The following is an 18,490-nucleotide window of genomic DNA, read 5'->3' on the forward strand; positions in this document are numbered from 1 at the left end:
ATGTGTGCACTCCCGTCCTGTTGTCCCCCTCCTGGGAACCCCCCTCAAACAGGCAACTTCCGCCTGCCAAAACGTAACATTTTTCGGTGAGTTTGGGGCATTGATGAGGGGGCGTCTCACGAATGTAAAGATGTGCAGAGGCAAACAGTGGAACAGCTGTGGTCAAAAAAGTAGTACTGCACTAAAGATATTCTAATCATTTCAATGGAACCTTTACACATTATTATAAACTTAAATTATATAGAATTATTTAGAAATTAAATTAAACTACATTTTGACTAAGTTATAGAATATACAAATCTATGACTAATGCTTGTGTGCTTATGAATCAATTATGTCAAGATCGTGAGATAAATAAGAATACCTACAATTTATAATGTTTTGCGAAGTCGAAATACATAAATGGCATTACACACCTATCTGGCAATCTGTGACAAGAAACACAACATATTTTGCATGCCTATAAATCAGTTAGTATAAAAATTAATTAGGATAGCCTATAAACACTTGTGGTCATTAGATGTTAGCATTCGTTTAATCTTTGTGAATCTCTCAGATTTGTTTAGCTAATTTAAGTATGTTTAGTAATTTCAAAACAACATTGACGGATTAAGGTTAAGCTAAAACTTGTATGCTTAAATACAAAACATTAATATTGATATCTATATTACCATCATCATACCTTCATTTATTATCAAAGGATTGCGTTATAATATTGATCTAATACAAGCAGGTATTTGTAGTAACATAGATGGGGTTATGTGTTAAAAGAGTAAATAAGGATTAAAAATAGTGAAATAGTAGCATTTATGCTAGTATTTTGACCTCCACTATGCAGCCATAAATGTGTGTTTGCCAGCAGTCAGGTAGGGGTCATAACTTCTCCCATAGAAGGCATTAAGACTTGATTGGGGAAGAGGGCTCGAAGGCAGGACTGTGGAAACAGCAGCAGTCCAAGAAATTTGCATGCAAGGACAACGTCATCAGCTAGTAAGATGAGAGGACAGATCGGAGGTGGGAAACTCAAGTAGCATCTGCACTGGACGCTGATGGGCGATGTATAACAGTGTGTATAACAGCAGGCTATGGGAAAATTTGTTGCCTTTGGGCAGAGTTTTGGGTGGTTTGCCGATTTGGAAAGACAGGGACTACCTCTGGAGAAAAGAGCTGTCTATGACAGTTAAATGCCACATTACAAAACACTTTACTTTCGCTTGGAATTTATTTTTTTTAATATAAAATTTAAAAGACCTTAAAATAAGCTAATAATAAGAATAACTTATTTGTAAACATTTAACTTGCAAAAAAAAAAACCAATCGGGATAAAACAAATAAATAAATTAAATGAAATTAAAAAAAATGTTTAAAAAAAACCTGTCAAAATAACCGCAATGGGTTTTTAACGATAAACAAATGAAGATGCTGGATGAACGCAGACATTTTATAAATAACATTGCTTACTTTAACTTTATAGTTAATTGCCTTAAAAACCGAACTTTTTTAACCAGTTATTTAGCAGCTTGTTATGACAGTTTCGCGCGTTTGTGAAACAGTCTGTAAACGGCTTTAATTCCGAAAGCATAAAATCACAAGCTATCGGTTGGCACATACGCCAACACAAAGTCACTCCCCCGATTTCCTCCTAATAAAACCCTGCCCCGACAGACATTAAGTCCTCATATTTATGTGTTTAAAGCTCAGTTCCCTTGTCACCCTCGGTCTTAACCTGGTTACATGTTAGTTGGCTTTATGTCTTGGAATTTTTATGTCTAATGCATGCAGAGGGCTGACTTTTCCCCTTCCATTTTTTTATCCCCCTGTTCAGCCTGTTTATTAGTAGTTGGCCACCCACTCCAAGCCCAGACACACAGAAAAAAATAATTATACTTTTTCAGTTAATAAGATACACAATATAAATATTAAAAAAACCATTTAATAAATCAATTGATTTTTTAGCTCATTGAAATACATAAACGTTTTTGACATTCTTTCTGAATGTTTACCTCATTTTTATAATAAATATTTATTAAATAAATCCCAATGAAAATAAAATTTACTGTGCACTCACAAATATAAATACGAGGCTTTTCAACTGAGGTTTCCTATTTTTCTTGAGCATTTTTATTATTTTTTCCTTCTTTCGCTTCGTTTTGGTTTGTCATAATTTTTGTTTATTTTCTTTGCCACCCGCCGTCACTCGCCGTTTGTTTGTTGAGAAAACAAAGCTAATAGAGGGGGTTTTCGGGGACGGAGCTTATGTGGGATATATCTCGAGACCCTGCACAGCTGTTATGCTCCTCCTTATGTCGAATGCCTTTGTGCGATTTGCTCATCTCGCCAAACTAACAATGCCCGACATTTTCTATTGTTTGCTTGGTAAACTTTTCAAAACTGTTTGTTCGGTCAACATTTTATATAAATTTTCTATTTATCCTGTCTGCCACTTAAGTTAATTTTCTACCCGCATGGAGATTTCAGCTGGAAAAGTCGAAACACACAAATTGATTAAACTGTCAAGTGACTTTATAACTGACAGACAAACGGAAGGACAGCGTTGACATTTCGATTATTAATCATTTGCCAATAGGGAAGCAAGCATAAGAGGTTGTGCGAGGGGTGATATAGCGACTATCGCTCTCATCAATGCGAGCTGAAGTCGTCTTTTGACAGTGAGGCAAATTGCATAAGTTGATTATGCACACAGAGAGAAAATCAAAAATATCGTTAACAAAAAGGTTCTTCATCTGAGTATATGTGATATATTACGTTCAGTTATATTCTTTGATCCACTGATTGATATACAGAATATTTCAAAATATTATGAAGTCCATGAAATTTCTGATCATGGTATATTTTTTACCTGTGTACAGCTTACAAGGGTCTATTAATTCTGACTTTTCCTTTTTCGCCCCTCTTATTAACTTTTACGCAAATGAGCCAAAAACTTTTGTGTCAAAACTATCGACGAATGGAAGAGGAGAAGCACCTGTTGGTAGTAGTTAGATGGAAAGAGCTGGCGAAAAGTTGGAAATGTGAGAGGGAAGGGGCACTAAGTTCCTCAGTTAGTTTTACAGCTTTGAACTTTTGTGTCTGGCAATTGTGTTAAGTGCGTTTTGATAGTCCATTGAAGAGGTCGAAATAAAATAAATGCACTTGGCCCGAGGGCTTAAAGTTCGAAAAAGTATGTTAAGAGGGAAAAGAAAGTATATGTTAAGGGGAAAACAATTTAATTCAGAAATAATAGGTATTTAAAAATCTAACAAGTATCTTTAAAAATTTAGATTTTTAGAATTGTAATAAATAAATTTGTAAGCAACTGATTAAAAATTGTATCCTATTTTAAAAGTACATTTGTATACGGATATAATATCTTTAAGTTTTTTCTTCAGTAGAATAACCATAATATTTAAATATCCATTAGGTCTTACCGAATTTATTTATTTTATACACATGTATATTTTTTAGAAACATAATTTGCATTTCATATTTTTCTGTAGTTTGACAGTACTTTAAACTTTTAAGTCTTTGTCTACAACTTTAGTTTGGAAAACTAATATTTCTAACCTGAAGTGGCGAACTGCAAACACGGAACCCCTTGAAAGGCAGTCAAAGGAAAAGCGTCTCTCCCGGCACTCAAAACTCCTTCAAATGGCAACAATTTCCTCTCAGTACGGCCCCCTGCCCCCGCCCCACTTTTCCACCATTCAGACAAAGCAGAACAACAAACACTTCAGATGTTAATTACACGTTACAGGAACAACTCACAAAAGCGTGAAGGCGAAAAGGAAATCCTCAAAACATTTGAGGGGGCCCCGGGTGCAAAAGAGATGGAAAGCAGCGTGCAAAAGAGAGGGAGCTAGCTGAGCTTGAGCCCAGCTTCACTTCAACTTAATGAGCTCAGCTGCCCGACTAGAGCGATTTTCCCCACATTTTTCCCTTTCTTTTTCCGGGATTTTCCCCTTTTGTGCTGTCCATTTTTGGAATGCTACCCTATAATGATGCCGCAATGTGAAACAAGGAACGGAAGACCCAAAAATACTGTAAAACACAAAAAAAAAAGAAAAGCCGAAGACCTAAACTAACAAGGAGATTTTTCGGAGGCTGTGGGCGGTCAAGAAGGAGAAACTTTTGCCCTGAGGAGCGGTTTATAGTTACGACAAAAGCTGCTTAGAAATCGGGGGAGTTCCCCACCATCCTCTATAAGAACTTTGTTTACCTTTGTCTTAGTGTTTGTGAGTGTGTGTATAGTGGTTACTCGTTAGTTGCACATTTTGCATTTTGTTGCCTTTTTTGGCCCGACTTTTGTTTGCCTTTCGCTTGGTTTTTGCCTCACAATCGCCTTGGCATTGTCTTGGCGCCCCCTGGCGGGCGTTCCACTCATCAATATTGCTTATTTGCAACACGGCTTTTTTCTCGGTTATTGTTCTTTGGCAGTTATTGTCCTTGCTGATGCTGCTACTCTTAACTTTTACACTGGAGTATAAAGGAGGTATAAATTTCCGTAAACAAATAATTTGATCTTCAAATATTCTTATTTGCTAAAGGTTGGCCCGATTACAAATTTTTTAGTTCAGTAACACCTGAAAAAATAGTAACACTAAAACCATGCTCAATTTAAGTTTCAGGTCAAAAATTTATTTGTAATGCTTTAGCAAAAGAAGTATTACCGAATTATAATTTTAGATAGTACTATTTCAGTGTCATTATGTTATGGGAAAGGGCTTATTAGATGAAAATCTCAAAACGAAATTTTCTTAGTGTAGCATCCCAGTAGCATCCATTGAGATCCTGGGGAAGTCCCGCAGTACAAATTGCGTTCACTTGTTGTTGCAATGCTTCTTCTTGCTCCTATCCTGCACTGCTTCTCCTTTAGTGCTTCTTCCTTATGTGTCGCTGTTGGCTCCCCGCCCTTTGTTACAGTTCCCTTTGTGCGTTGATTTATGGTCTTTATGGCATGCATTTCGTGTGTGTGGGTGGTGGGTGGAGTTGGTGGTTCCTTAGATGCAACTGTAGGTGCACCATCCCCACTCCACCTCCCCTTCTACCACTCTGCCCTAGCAGAGCATACAAATTGGTTTTAGTTATTAATGGTGTGTATAATTAAGCGGGCTGCCTTTTGTTGCCAACTTTGTCTGCAGTTTGCTAGAATGTTTCTTAATAATTTGTGCTGCGCATCCCTCAAGACTCAAGAGTGAGAAGGCTTTATAAAATGAGAAGAAGTTTAGTGGAATCAAGTTGTAAGTGGGCAATGAGGCGAGCTGCAAATTTTCCAAATAATTGAAAGAAGGAAATACAACTTTGAATGGATAGTAAAATTCACACAATAATATTTCATAGCTTTATTTAATTTTTGGGTACTTGAGATTAAATATGTTTTATTGAGCTTCAAATTATTTTTAAAATGTTAGGACTTTCGCAATATATTATTATTTGTTTCATTAGACATTTCATTTCCCTCGTTGATTATCCTTAATTCTGTGATCCTGAAAAAAAGGATTAATTTGAAATGATGCAAAGAAAACAAGCAGCAGAAAAAATACGCCTACAATGGCCAACCCAACATTTGTTTGCTATCAATCAGAGTTCCGACCTTCGGGGCAAAACAAATTTCCTGCAATTGATAACCGAAACCTTTTTTTTGTACCAGTTTCATTACAAATGCAGAGGCCGTAGAACTTTTTTGTTAACTTAGGAAGTAAGAAACAAATTGGTGGTTTGCGCTTTGACCTTTCCACGATATTTGTTTTCATTTGAATTTATTTGTATTTGTGTTTACGCATCTGACGCCTTCATAAACTTTGATTTCCCCTTCGTTTTTTGGACACTAAATGGTAAACAAATGTTGCCGAAGCAACTTTTAATTGAATGTATACAAGGGCTCTTGTTCCTCGTAGCCCTGATAAAATATTAATAAATTTCCTATAGAGATTTGCTGTGGATGGGCGAAACTTTTGTCTGCTCTTTTGCGAGAGGCAAGAGCAAACTGGAACTTTTCTAATTTATTTTCCATATGCGTCTCCTGCCAGTGTTAATACATATTATATAATACTTGATATTTTTCTTTGGGCCTGCCCTGCGTTGCGCTTTTCTTCTCGCACTTTGGGAATTTCGGTGCCTTTTGTTCTAAGACCAGCTCAGGATGTGGCGGCAAATGTACGCAAAACTCTTGGGGAAAACTCCCGCAAAAGTTTCCCAGCAGTTTCCCGGGAGGAGTGGGCCGTGAAAAGCGGAAGGCACCGCTTACCTAGATGGTTTGGTTCCTCGTGGGTCTCGACACCGCTGGTGTTGACTGCTGTGGCCAAAGTAAAGCTTTTCAGCGGAGATAAGTTGCTTGCTTTAGGGTCCTGTATTTGCTACCAGCCTTCTTTGCGGTCCCTTGGTATTGCGATTTATTCGAAAATCTGTTTAAAATAGGAAGTGTATAAATAGTTAATAGAATATTTTTAGAAAATTTACCATATTAAAAATATATCAAAATGGTAATTATATGAAGTGCATTCGTCACTTCTTTCAATATTTTATTTATTTTATTTTATTTACATATTTAAAATCAAGTTTTAACTATAGAGAACAATATTACACATATTAATCCATGCTGCAATCTTCGTATATGTTTCTCCAAGCTGTTAACATTTTCTTGTGTCTTATTCGTACCCTGAATCTCTCTTCACAACCGACCCCATAATCGTTACAATCTCATCTCTAAAACAACACCTAAAAAATCACATTTAACATTTTCAGCACTCAAGCTGAATGAGAGAGCTAAGTGTTTGTACCTCCAACTGAGGGAACTCGAGCCCAAAACAATTTCGTTAAATGGAATTTCCCCTAATGAACATTTTTCTGCTGCTTTTTGCGCTGCCTGATTTTTTATGCGTGGTCGTGTCGCTGGATAATTGAGCTGAAGCTCACAGCCAGCACGCGACAGTCGGCACGAAAGGGTTAAGGATGTGGAAAAGGGTTTTATGGGTCAGCCGCAGGAACCGCACGCGAACGTGGGCCAGAAATAAGAAAACGAGCAAGGAGATTTATTTTGCGCTGTTTTCTTGTCCGGAAAATGGAAAGCTAAAAATTAAAATGCCAAGCAGAGTAAAGAAAATAAATCTGAAGGAGGAGAAATTAAAAGGATATAAAGGAACATTCTGCAAAATAAAGGATTCTGGTTTCAGTTTCCGGTCTCAGGAGCTTTCCAATTATAAATTTGTTTGATTCCTTTTATTCGCTTTTCACTGATACCCTAGGAACCTTTTTTAATTTATTTCATTTATAAATAAATTTATAAAAATGTTGAACCTTACTTCAAAATTTAGTTTCAGCTTAACAGATAAAGAGAGTTTTCTTTTCCGTTACCTTATTCATGCACTTCCCTTGATAACAAGTTCGCCATATATCACGATTTATGTCAAATGACTCCCACTTCTCTTGGTAGCCATTCGCTTATTTATGGATCACACATCTTGAGCTTAACCCAAAGTTAACCCACAAGCACGTTCCAATTCCATTTCCCCTCTCGACCGACCGCAAATACCGAAAACCGAAGCAATTTCATAAATTTTAATCCTTTTTTATTGCCCAGGTAGAATCGAGTAGAAGAAGAAGACCAAGCGGGCGCGGAAAATGGAAAGTGAAATACACAAAACTCATTTCCGCAGCACGTGCGACGGGAAAATGGGGAAAGGGACACTCTGAAAAGGGAATGAAAAGCTGCGCTTAACCCCTTAAACATTTACACAGGGAACAAAACACTACCACAATAATACGATTTTTGTGATGCGTTAATTTATTATTATTATAATTTTCCTTTATCGCCTTAAAAATTGTTTGGATGTTCAGAAAGTTCAAACAGTTTGATTTTTTTTAGTTTTTAAAAGTTGGTTCCAATATTTTTTGGAGTGTTTGGCAAGTGCATGACCACGTCAACAATTACTGAAGATATTGACAGAGGGGGCTAAGCTACAAAGGGAGGGAGAGTAGAGCTCTTTTGGCTGCTCACTAATTACTTTGCCACCTTCAGCGCATTATGAGAATGCTTGCCGACAGAGGGCGCCACACTTAATGTCAAGCATATGCCCCAAGCTCACTGCTTGCGGTTAGCTCTATCTGTCTCTGTCTAAGCCCTGTCCTTCCTCTTTTTCGCGCTAGTTCGCGGTCTCTTTTTCTAACCAGCTCGTTTTCATTTAAATATTCTGAAAAAAGCAAAGCAAAGTAAGGAATGCGAAAACACAAAAAGAATGAGATGATATGGCGCATGTGTGTGTGAAATTTCGTGTCAGTGTGCCCATGGCGTTGAAAAGCGCTGTCAGTGCGAAAGAGAAAGGTAGATTTTTGGGATCTGCACACCGACCTAAAATAAAGTATACGCCATGTATGCCCGAAAATGGATAATACCATGGAAATAAATTGAATCATAGATATTTTACTTTGGGAAATATCCTCTATAATAAAGCATTAGGTTAAAATTTAAGTGCTCACATATGTTTTTCACCCAAACTGATTTCATAGTAATATTAATTGCTTTTAGTTTTCTCTGTGCAGTGAATAGACTTGCTCGCTGTCACTGGAAGTTTATGCATGTGTAAGCAGGCTTTTTGGCATTGAAGTTGGGGAAGATATGCATATGCATATAGAACAGGAATAGGGAGAGTGCCCCCACAAAAGAGAAAACTGAAATGTTTTTTCCCACTGATCCTAAGTGCAATATGATGAATGAAAAAGCGAGGACAACGAGGATAAAGAAACGAATGATGGCAGATTGAAGGGAAGCCAAAGCTTAAGCAGTTCTGTATGCAATTATAAGTCTATACCCCACTTCAACCACTGCGTTGCCTGTCCTCTACTCGACTAACAAAACATGTTCATTCAACAATCAGCTACATTCCATATGTTGCATGCCACACAAGCTAGCGCAGAACTTAGTCCACTTCAGAGCACTTCACACCCACAGTGCAACTTCCATACCGCAGTCTTCCATCCGTCATTTATAAATTTAAAATATTATGTATTTTAATACAAAATAATATACAAAATCGATAAAAAGGCTTGATTTCTTTAAATATATTTTTAGTAATATGAATTTTCCTGGAGCCGTAAGCACGGTAATTTAGGAAAGTTTAGGATAATCAATGAAATTCAACAATATTCTTGTTTCGACTTAGTGAAGCTCAACAGTAATCCTCACCCCCACTTCAAGCATACTTGCTTACAACTTTGAACTTTCGACATCCAATTGTGTGAGTGTGTGTGAGTTTGTATTCATGTCGGGGGCTTCCTCTACATGCAAATTGAAATTGTTTGCCTTGTCTGAGTGTGTGAACCGAATTGAACCTTGGCCAATGTTGTTGCCGCCAGCTGTTGTTGCTCCTAATTGTCGCTGTTGTTGTTGTTGGTGTCGCCGATGTCGACACGTTATATAAATTCTCAACGAATTTTGGGACAAACATTTGTCCAACTCCTCCCCGACTCCTCAATGTTTAATTTTCAAATATTTGCAGCCACTATAAATGTGAAACACCAAAAAGAAACAACGACACTTAATGTAACTCAAATGAAACCTACTTTTACACAGAAGAAAAATACTTTTTATGCAATTTTATTCCATTTCTAAAGTTTACATTAAATTTTGACCCTATGTAACTAAATATATTTATGTAAAAAGATAACAAAAATTTAAAATTTGCGAAAATATTATTACGAACAAGCTATTGTAAATTTATTTAAACATCATTTGATTTCTTTCTGTGCACCCGTTTTGCACCACCACCTCTGCGGTTGTCTCATGAACTTTTACTAAATAAAATGTTCAACCAAAATGACATTAAATTGTTGGAAAAAAAATGTTTTTACTTTTTTTTGGGGCAGTGGGTTGCTAATGACACTTGTCGCGTGTGCGGATTTTATGTTGATGCTGTTTTTTTTACTCTGCATTTTCCTGCATTTTCCATTTTGTGTGTTTCGCGTCTCCGTTGCACATTTCCATATTTAATTGCGCATCTTGATAAGAGTGGCTCCCCTTTTCCGCTCTGCCTCGTTTTTCCAGCAACAACGTTTTGCTGTTGACATTTTCAATGCGAAATTATGCGACACGGCAACTCTTTTTCCTTCTTGTTCCAGTTGTTGTTATTTCCCCGGTTAGCGTTTTCTTTGTTATTCATTAGCTGCCGTTGCTGTTGACCTCAATTTTTATTGCCTGCCACGTTTTTAATGTCGCGTGTCGCAGGTTTAGTTCTTTTTTTCGTTTTTCCTGCGCTTTACTTACGACATTTTTTTTACGTCTTCTTTTATTTTTTAGCACTTGTGCAACAGGTTGTTGAACTTTAATTTTGGAAAGGGATTATTCTTCGGCTCGGCATAAAAATGTCTCAAGAGTTAATTGAGTTGCTTAAATGCGTCCATGGCGATACGATCTTAATGTGGATTACGTGAAAGATAATACAAAAATATTTTTTTAGTAATGAGATTTAAAATTTATACTTGTATAACTTTTATTTTATTTTAAAAATAATTAATGGCCTTTATTTTAAATATTAAATCTATTATTTCTAGTAAAGCTTCTTTTAATCAGCCATTTAATCTCAAATTCCTCATAAAAGTTATTGAATTAAATTCCACAGCAAGAATACAAATTGCATAATAGACAGCTTTCCCCTAACCCTACAAAGTGCACCCGTCCACAGCCATTATTACCCATGGCAACTTTATGACTCTGTTGTCAAAATGTTTATCTAACACTTGAGAAGCATTGTCCATAAAATGATAGAAAAAAAACGCATTAAGAGAGCAAATAAACTTTTATTGAGATAGAATTCTCGTTACTAAAACAGATGTGCCCCAGCTTTGTCCCCCTTCCCCACGCCCATGGAACCCCCTCGACGAATGGGTCAATGCTCACAATGAACAAATAGCCAACGAACGATCATAACGAGGTTGAGGGGCTTTAAGGAAGGAAAATATATATATATATTTAGAGGGAGAGTAATCAGAACAGCTCGACAATTGTTTTATAATTATTATTTCATGGACAAAGGGAAAAGCAAAAAAAGGAAATAAAAACGTTTTAAAGAATTATTTTGAGCAAAAAATACTCTGCAATTCTTTTCTTAAAAATATTATGCTTTTTTTTTTAATACCTACTAAATAATTATGTAAGAAAGTATTTGTAAAATTGTATTTTCTCACTTAATCTTCAACAGCTCAAAAATTGTACAATAAGAAAATATGAAATTAAATTTCAATGGGACACAAAGCAAAAGTCAGACTCAGATGTGACATTTGCAATGATTTTTCACCCTTTCGAGTTTTCCAACATGCCCTTCCAGTTGGCCACTGAGTAGCGGGTAGCATAAAAGGAAAATTGCTTAATTTATGTGTCATTTATCTAAATGGAGCAGCCGAGCAAAAGCAATGAAAGCAAAGAGCCCAATGACGCCTGCTCCGTCTCCCTATATTATTTTTATAAAGCTCCGCGATAAGCAACTGTCAGTCGGTGCAACGGGGGCTAAAGGGGCTGTGGTGCCAGAGTAATTAAAATCTTCAACTCTCGTTGTTTTTGCTGTCTTTGCTGGCGACAATAATCGCCGGCAGTGAGTGAAAAAGAGACACACAAAGGGGCACTGGCACGGAGGGACGGGCCGAAGAACATGCGATTAAAATTTTAAATGACAGTTGACAGTTTCATCATCAGCATGTGTACAAGAGTTTTACATAGATATGAGGCAGATAGTGCCTTGCAAAAGCACAAGGGGTTCCAGGGGTTCAACGACGACAGGAACTGGTGAGCAGGTGAAATGTCATATGAGATTGACTTCACAGCGGAAACTAAAAAGAAGAAAGAGGGCAGTTGATGGTGGTCCCTTATACTTGTAACCTAATATGTGGATTTAATTCTGTAGTTTTTCATATTATCTTATTGAGACTTTAGTATTATTTAATAAATTAGTTAAGTATCAACAATCAACAGCTTTACCTTCAATTTTCCAATCAGCGGTCTATTTACAGTTTACTGCTAAAATTAGTTTCTTGCCGCAGAATTAGTTAAGTTCCGATCCAAACCCACCAGAACAAACACTAAAAATGTGTGGAATTGTCGTCTAGACAAAAAAATCAAGCGACAAATAGTCACTCTTTGATTGAAAGCTGTTCCCCTCTTCCCTTAACCCCATTGTTAACCCACTACTTACCACTAGCAAATGAAAAAATATTCTTAATTTTATTAAATAAAGCAGAATATTTATGCAGGATATTTTTTTAGCTTGCACTTTTGGAAAACTCTTTCAACACTTTTTATACCTCTAAAGAGTGGTTAAACAAGTACTTAATGGGTTAAACTCCTACTCGAACAAAGCTCGACGTTTGTTTCGATTGTCCGACCAACTTCAACTTGGTGCCTGGCATTCCTTTATTTGCCCAGCAGATTAACACCTTTGCGAACGGACAATGGGCCCAAATCCAAATGGTATTACCGACCAGAACAAAGAATACAAATGCAGCCTCTTCTTCATAATCAAATGCAATGTGGGATTGGCTAAAAAAGGAATTCTGCTGTCTGCACTTCGTCAAGAGAAGGAAGAGGAGACAGAGGAGGGCTGACTGACTGGCTGACAGCTGAAAAAGTCACCTCGCTCCCCGGCATTTCCCTCGAGGAACCCGTTTCTCTCAGTGCAACATGCATTCCTCATGCCATACAAAACAATTGACATGCATTGTTGCTGGTGCTGCTGATGTTGCTGTTGCTGCTGGGATGTTGCTGCTGTGCTGCTGCTGTGCTGCTGCTGATGTTGCTGCTTCATCTCTCAGTTGCTGGCAGCCTCTCAACTGCAGAACCTCAGAAATTGTCACAGCAACTTGTGCCGCTCGCGATTTTCCAAAATAAAGCTGAAATAAGTAAAAAAGCATACAAAACTGGTTTCCAACGATGCAGAGAAAGAAATAATTATGTTTGTAAATTATTTATTGAAAAAATTATTAATAAATCAAAAGAATAATCCATGGATTTATTTTATTATAATATTATCCATTTTCTTGTCTTATCTAAAAGTAGCAAATTCATTACCAAGTTCCGTATAATTTTCTCACCGTGTCACTTTTAGCAATAAGGACTCGAATAGAACTGGTTCTGTGCACAGGCCCTGCTCTTCATTTATCAATACTCGATCGGAGACCGAAAGTCCGGTTTCCCTGGTTAGTGCATTTCATTTGATTTCGTTTCGTTTCATTCGGATTGCCAACCATTCTCAGGCTCCGATATAAATTAAGATCCACATCGGAAGGGAAACTGGAACTGCGATTGAGTTGGTGGAAAACGAAAGAGGCCAACGGCAGGTGGCATTTCGTATCGGGGCTCGGGATACAGATCCCGAATCATATATCCAGACCCAGAAATGTGATTTATATTCAATAGTTGTGTACGTGGGTATAGCTCGTTTCGCATATTCGGTTAAAATTTTCAGTTGGAAAGAATTCTTCTCTGTGAATGTTGCAGACTGCCTGCTGTTATTTATTGTATTCGTTTATCGGCATTTTCCCGGTTTTATACTCGCTTAATTTGCCCAAGTCCAGTCTTTAGTCTTCACATCTCTTTCCTTATAGCTATTTCCTCTCTTTCTAGCAAGTACGGGCTCATGGTTTGCCAGCATGACATGACTTTTATGGTATAAAGTTATATTTCAGGCTTCCAGTCGTAGATAACTTCAAAGGCTGGCGATTTGTAAAGGCGCCATCTGGCGTTGAGAACGCGAATTCAATAGCTATAAATGTCAGGCCATCGATGGGTTAAGGATTTATGTTACAGGCGTGCCCATTTAATCGGGATTATAATGTTCGGGTCTTGGGAAACGATTCCTTGCAACGAAATCGGACTTGAGTCTTACAGAAAATATATAAAAAAGATAAACTTGTAGCGCTGGGATGTTAAAAAAATGTATTAATAAAAAAATATATGTATCAACATTTTTAAACATCGTTAATATATTCCGATTCCAGTTTTATTTCAAAATTTTTTGCACAAATTTTACTCCTTTAACTTATTTACCAAATATATTCTTATTTTTAGACATACTAAAAAAAATAAAAATTATAATTATCCGAAATTTATTTGTTTATTTATTATTTATAAACAAATCCCAACTCACAAAAAAACGAAAACAAAAGTGAAAAGAGGCACATTAATTGAAAGTACTCAACGAAGCGTGTCAAATTTTCGTGCGGCAGCAGCTTGGAAAAGCGCGACAAGTTTCCACAGAAAAAAAAAACCAAAATTAACATGTCATATAAGGAGGAAAAAAGTGAAAAGGCAGAAGCTTCAACGAGGGGCTAATCGATAATTTATGAGCGGAAATATGGCACACCGAACGAATGATGGGTAAATCATTGGTGGTATGGGTGATCGGCCGGCAGGGAGCGGGGGGCGTGGCAGGTGTGAGCTGGGTATATTGTAACATGTTTATAAATAACGCTAATGAGCGGGAGAGATCGTGGGGTGGGGCGATGGTGGTGGTGGTGTTGCAGCCTAACCGCTCGTAAAATGTTTAAACAAGCGGCGCATTGACTTTGAACTGAAACGATGGACTGGGGGAGCCATAGACGCTGCCGTTTGGGGTTATCGTTGGGTAAATATTTACCTGGAAAGAGGTACATGAAATGGTAAAATTAAACATTGTTTATCTCCCGTTCTGCCTTTCTCCTCAGTCTGCAATCAACAGTTATTTTCATGCCCCGCCATTGTTGACATTAAATATTGTTTGAGACTCAAAGGTCGATGGGCTTACCTGGAAATGTCCTAAAAAGAAAGTTTACGTGTTCGCTTGTAGAAATGTGAGGAAATTGTACTTTGATATTTGAACTTTTATTGGGTTTTATCGTTGTTGAAATTAATATATACAACCTTTGGCACTTTTTAATAAAATTGATGCGCTTCTTAATTTCAAATATACTAATGAAATTCATTTATTTTAATTTCAGGCGACATCCTTTCTGGCGTTTGTTTTGTGGGTCAGCTGGACACGCACTCCCTGGGCGCCTTCCTAATCCTGCCCCTCTGCATTTATCTCTCAATCGGAGCGCTCTTCCTGCTGGCCGGATTCATATCGCTTTTCCGGATCCGGACGGTGATGAAGACGGACGGCAAGAGGACGGACAAGCTGGAGCGCCTGATGCTGCGAATCGGTTTCTTCTCCGGGCTCTTCATCCTGCCCGCTGTAGGGCTACTAGGCTGCTTGTTCTACGAGTACTACAACTTTGACGAGTGGATGATCCAGTGGCACCGGGACATCTGCAAGCCCTTCTCGATTCCTTGCCCGGCGGCCAGGGCTCCTGGATCTCCGGAGGCGCGGCCCATCTTCCAGATCTTCATGGTCAAGTACCTCTGCTCGATGCTGGTGGGGGTCACCTCCAGCGTTTGGCTCTACTCCAGCAAGACGATGGTCAGCTGGCGGAACTTCGTGGAGCGGCTGCAGGGCAAGGAGCCGCGGACCCGGGCGCAGGCGTACGTCTAGTATGAGACGGGTCCGGCGGGCGGGGCCAAGTCCACGCCCCTCACTCCCGATCCCGATCCGGAGGCGGCCAACGAGAGTTACTTAGAGTTTAGCACATAGACACCCCATCCCCATACCCAAGAACAAATTACAAGAATAGGACCCCCCTAAAGCAGTCGTAGTTCTTAGTGGCTTTGTATAAAGTTCATCCCCCAAGAAAAAAAGAGAAAATCAAAAGTTGACCCTAGGCTATTGTTTGAACTTGAATTATATTAGTTGATACGAAAGCAAGCTTGTTGAACCAAAAGTACGCGTATAAGTCGAGACTCTAGCTCTAAGTCGAGTTGTATTCTGTAGGATTTCATTGCTTTCGTGGTATACGAACCTCTAGCACCTACGATCTTTCATCATTTGACGCAAGTTTTAAGTTAGGTTTTGATTTTTTGAAAGCTTTAAATGTGCCCTACAGTTAATGAACGTATAGATATTATGATTACGATATGAATGTTAGGCATTAAAGGGATGTGAGCCTCGGCCGATCTGCAGTAGATCTTAGTGAAGGCTTCAAACTCCATTCATTAGTCACAGAACAAATATTTTCCACATTAACACGGTAATTATGCATATATAGTATACAGTCCATACCCAAAACAACGGCAGTTCGGTGCTCACATCTGCGCTTCATCTATGTATAAACAAAAAGGAAACCATAAACTATATAAATGTATTATGTAGCAATAAATGTCCTCCATGTGCTAAACTTAATGCAAATACGATTATTATAATTATAACTATAACTGTAACTGTAATTCTAACTGTAATTGTATATTTGTTGAACTAATTAATTCTAAATGCGTAATGGAATAATTTTTAATTCAATTTTTAAATGACGTTGTAGTCATAGCACATAAGTGAACAAACAAACAAAACACGCAAATTTTGTTGCCACTTTATGGAAATTTTTCCCCTCACCCCACTAAATAAGAGTTGAAACTGCCATTTAAATATTTGTAGACACATGAAAAATCACCGAAAGGAAGAAAAGGCGCCCTGCGATGTTTGCCAACTGTTGAGCATTTGTTTTCAGCATTTCGCATTTAATTGAGTCCTTGATTTAAATTGGCACTAGTAATACGAGAAATTAATGTCCAAGCCAGATTTGTGTAGCATTTAAGCTGATGGAAATGCATAATAATTATGGCAATTATCGATAGTCGGTGTAACAGAGCGAGTGCCCAGCGGCAACCAAACAATTATAAGTGTATAAAACAAACATAAGCACACAGAACATTGTGGAATGGAATCATCCAATGACAAACACAAACATAAAATGCAAAAATAAAACTTTATTTTATTGTTAAAGACTGAAAAATGTAAACAGTGTTTTTAATTCGACTGGGTAAACGGTTCTGTGCAATTGTTGGAGATCAGCAACATTACCTTTGAACATCTTTTTAATTAATTGGGTTATTTGCGGTTGCAATATGTTCAAAAATATACTTGGTGTATTTAAGCTTCCACTAAATGCCCTCTTTATAGATTTGCTTACACAAGGAATATTTAGATATAAGGAATCCTCGGTGTTGAAATGGTTAATTCAGAAATAGACTTCTGATTATATGATATGCACTGTTTATTGTGAGTTCTTGCTGCATTTAAGAGACAGTGACGAAACTTCAAATCCTTTAAATTTAAAATAATAACCAATGATGAAGGAAGTCCCAGCAAAATATGAAACCACCTGAACTAGAACAGTGAGCTTTCCAATACTACGAAAATATACGTTGACTGAAGATCCGGCGCACATCGGAGTGTTGGGCTCGGCGCCTGCAGATCGGACATCGGTGTGACCTCCGGATGGCAGTTCTTACACAGGTTCTCCCGAAGAGGTGTCCGCATCGCAGGGAAACCACGCTATGTCTGCCCTGGGTGGTCCAAGGAGAGAGGCATATGGGGCAGTTACTGTCCTCCGACATGGCGTTCATCCTCTGGTTAATTCCGTTTAAGCCGTCGCGGACTTGAACGATTCCCTGCCTTATGGCCATTGCGCTCTGCTGCTCCACAGAAGTGTGATAGAACAACCGCTGGCGCAACAGGTCCAGGATGCGGAGACGCTCGGTATTGAGCCATTTCATCTGCCATCTGAACCCCTCCAGTCTGCGGACCCGCTCCTCCACGTGGACATTGCAGTCCTGCAACTGCTCCGTATTCAGTAAAAGGTTCTCGAAGGTTTGCAGCATGCCCAGCGTTTCCACCAGAGACCTCATTTCGCCCAGGGGATCCGTGCTGTTTGTCGTCATTGTGTATTGTTATGACAGAGAACTTTGGATAACTTGATCATTCTGTTATTTTTTTGGGACTTAAAACTGTTATCACTTACAGAAAATATTTATTTTTGGGGTGCCATGAATTTTTAGACTAAGGGCCGGTTTCTCGAATCCATGTCAAAGTCCCTGATAGCTATCTGTTCCAAAAACTAAAGACCAGATAAACTGTTCGTAAAAGCAAATCCGCTTTCTCGACTGCTTTAATTTATCTGAACGAGAAACAATTACAGAGTGCTGTTAACGCACTTCGATTATTTCATCAGCCGTTTGGGTGTAATTCAAAGGAAAAGTTAGCAGTGATTTCGTTTCTTCATCTTAGTTGGCTTTGGGAAATCAGCTGTCGCTCTATCGAGCCGAAAACGCTTAACAGGGGCTCCGAGTCCCTGTCAAAGTTAGCTTTCACATTGATGCTCGAGAAAGCCAAAATGCCTTAGCAGGGACTTTATCTGTTCGAGAAATGTTAGCCGGCACTCGAGAAATCCTTTATGTGAAAATAAAGACAGTGTTATTATACCCCGAGCAGCCATAGTAAAGAAATTGTTTATTTCCCCAAGAATCTTTATCCAAGTTACGTAATAATTTTTCAAAATAAAGTTAACTACTATAAACCCGCCTTCTAAGGGCTCTCTGAAAATCCCAATTCTTCTCACCTCCATTTTGTGTGGCCCAAACTTTTCCCATTAGAAGCAACTACAC

The 18,490-nt window shown here is 38.2% G+C and overlaps 2 protein-coding genes across 4 annotated transcripts in view; one reads left to right on the top strand and one right to left on the bottom strand.

Moving 5' to 3' along the window:
- Positions 1 to 16,745, top strand: part of fz (frizzled class receptor) — a 120,627-nt gene extending 103,882 nt beyond the window's left edge. For all 3 annotated transcript variants that reach the window (XM_070215862.1, XM_070215861.1, XM_044393994.2), the window contains one exon: positions 14,956 to 16,745. In XM_070215862.1, the coding sequence (XP_070071963.1) occupies positions 14,956 to 15,488 (533 nt within the window). In that variant the 3' untranslated portion in view covers positions 15,489 to 16,745. The remainder of the gene's footprint in view (positions 1 to 14,955) is intronic.
- A 53-nt stretch (positions 16,746 to 16,798) lies between these two features.
- On the bottom strand, positions 16,799 to 17,826 carry LOC108055566 (uncharacterized). Its single transcript, XM_017138944.3, has one exon. It carries the CDS (start codon positions 17,765 to 17,767, stop codon positions 17,237 to 17,239), a length of 531 nt encoding a protein of 176 aa, XP_016994433.2. The 5' UTR covers positions 17,768 to 17,826; the 3' UTR covers positions 16,799 to 17,236.
- Positions 17,827 to 18,490: the final 664 nt, after the last annotated feature.

The sequence above is a fragment of the Drosophila takahashii genome, chromosome 3L (assembly GCF_030179915.1).
Source record: "Drosophila takahashii strain IR98-3 E-12201 chromosome 3L, DtakHiC1v2, whole genome shotgun sequence".
NCBI lineage: Eukaryota > Metazoa > Arthropoda > Insecta > Diptera > Drosophilidae > Drosophila > Drosophila takahashii.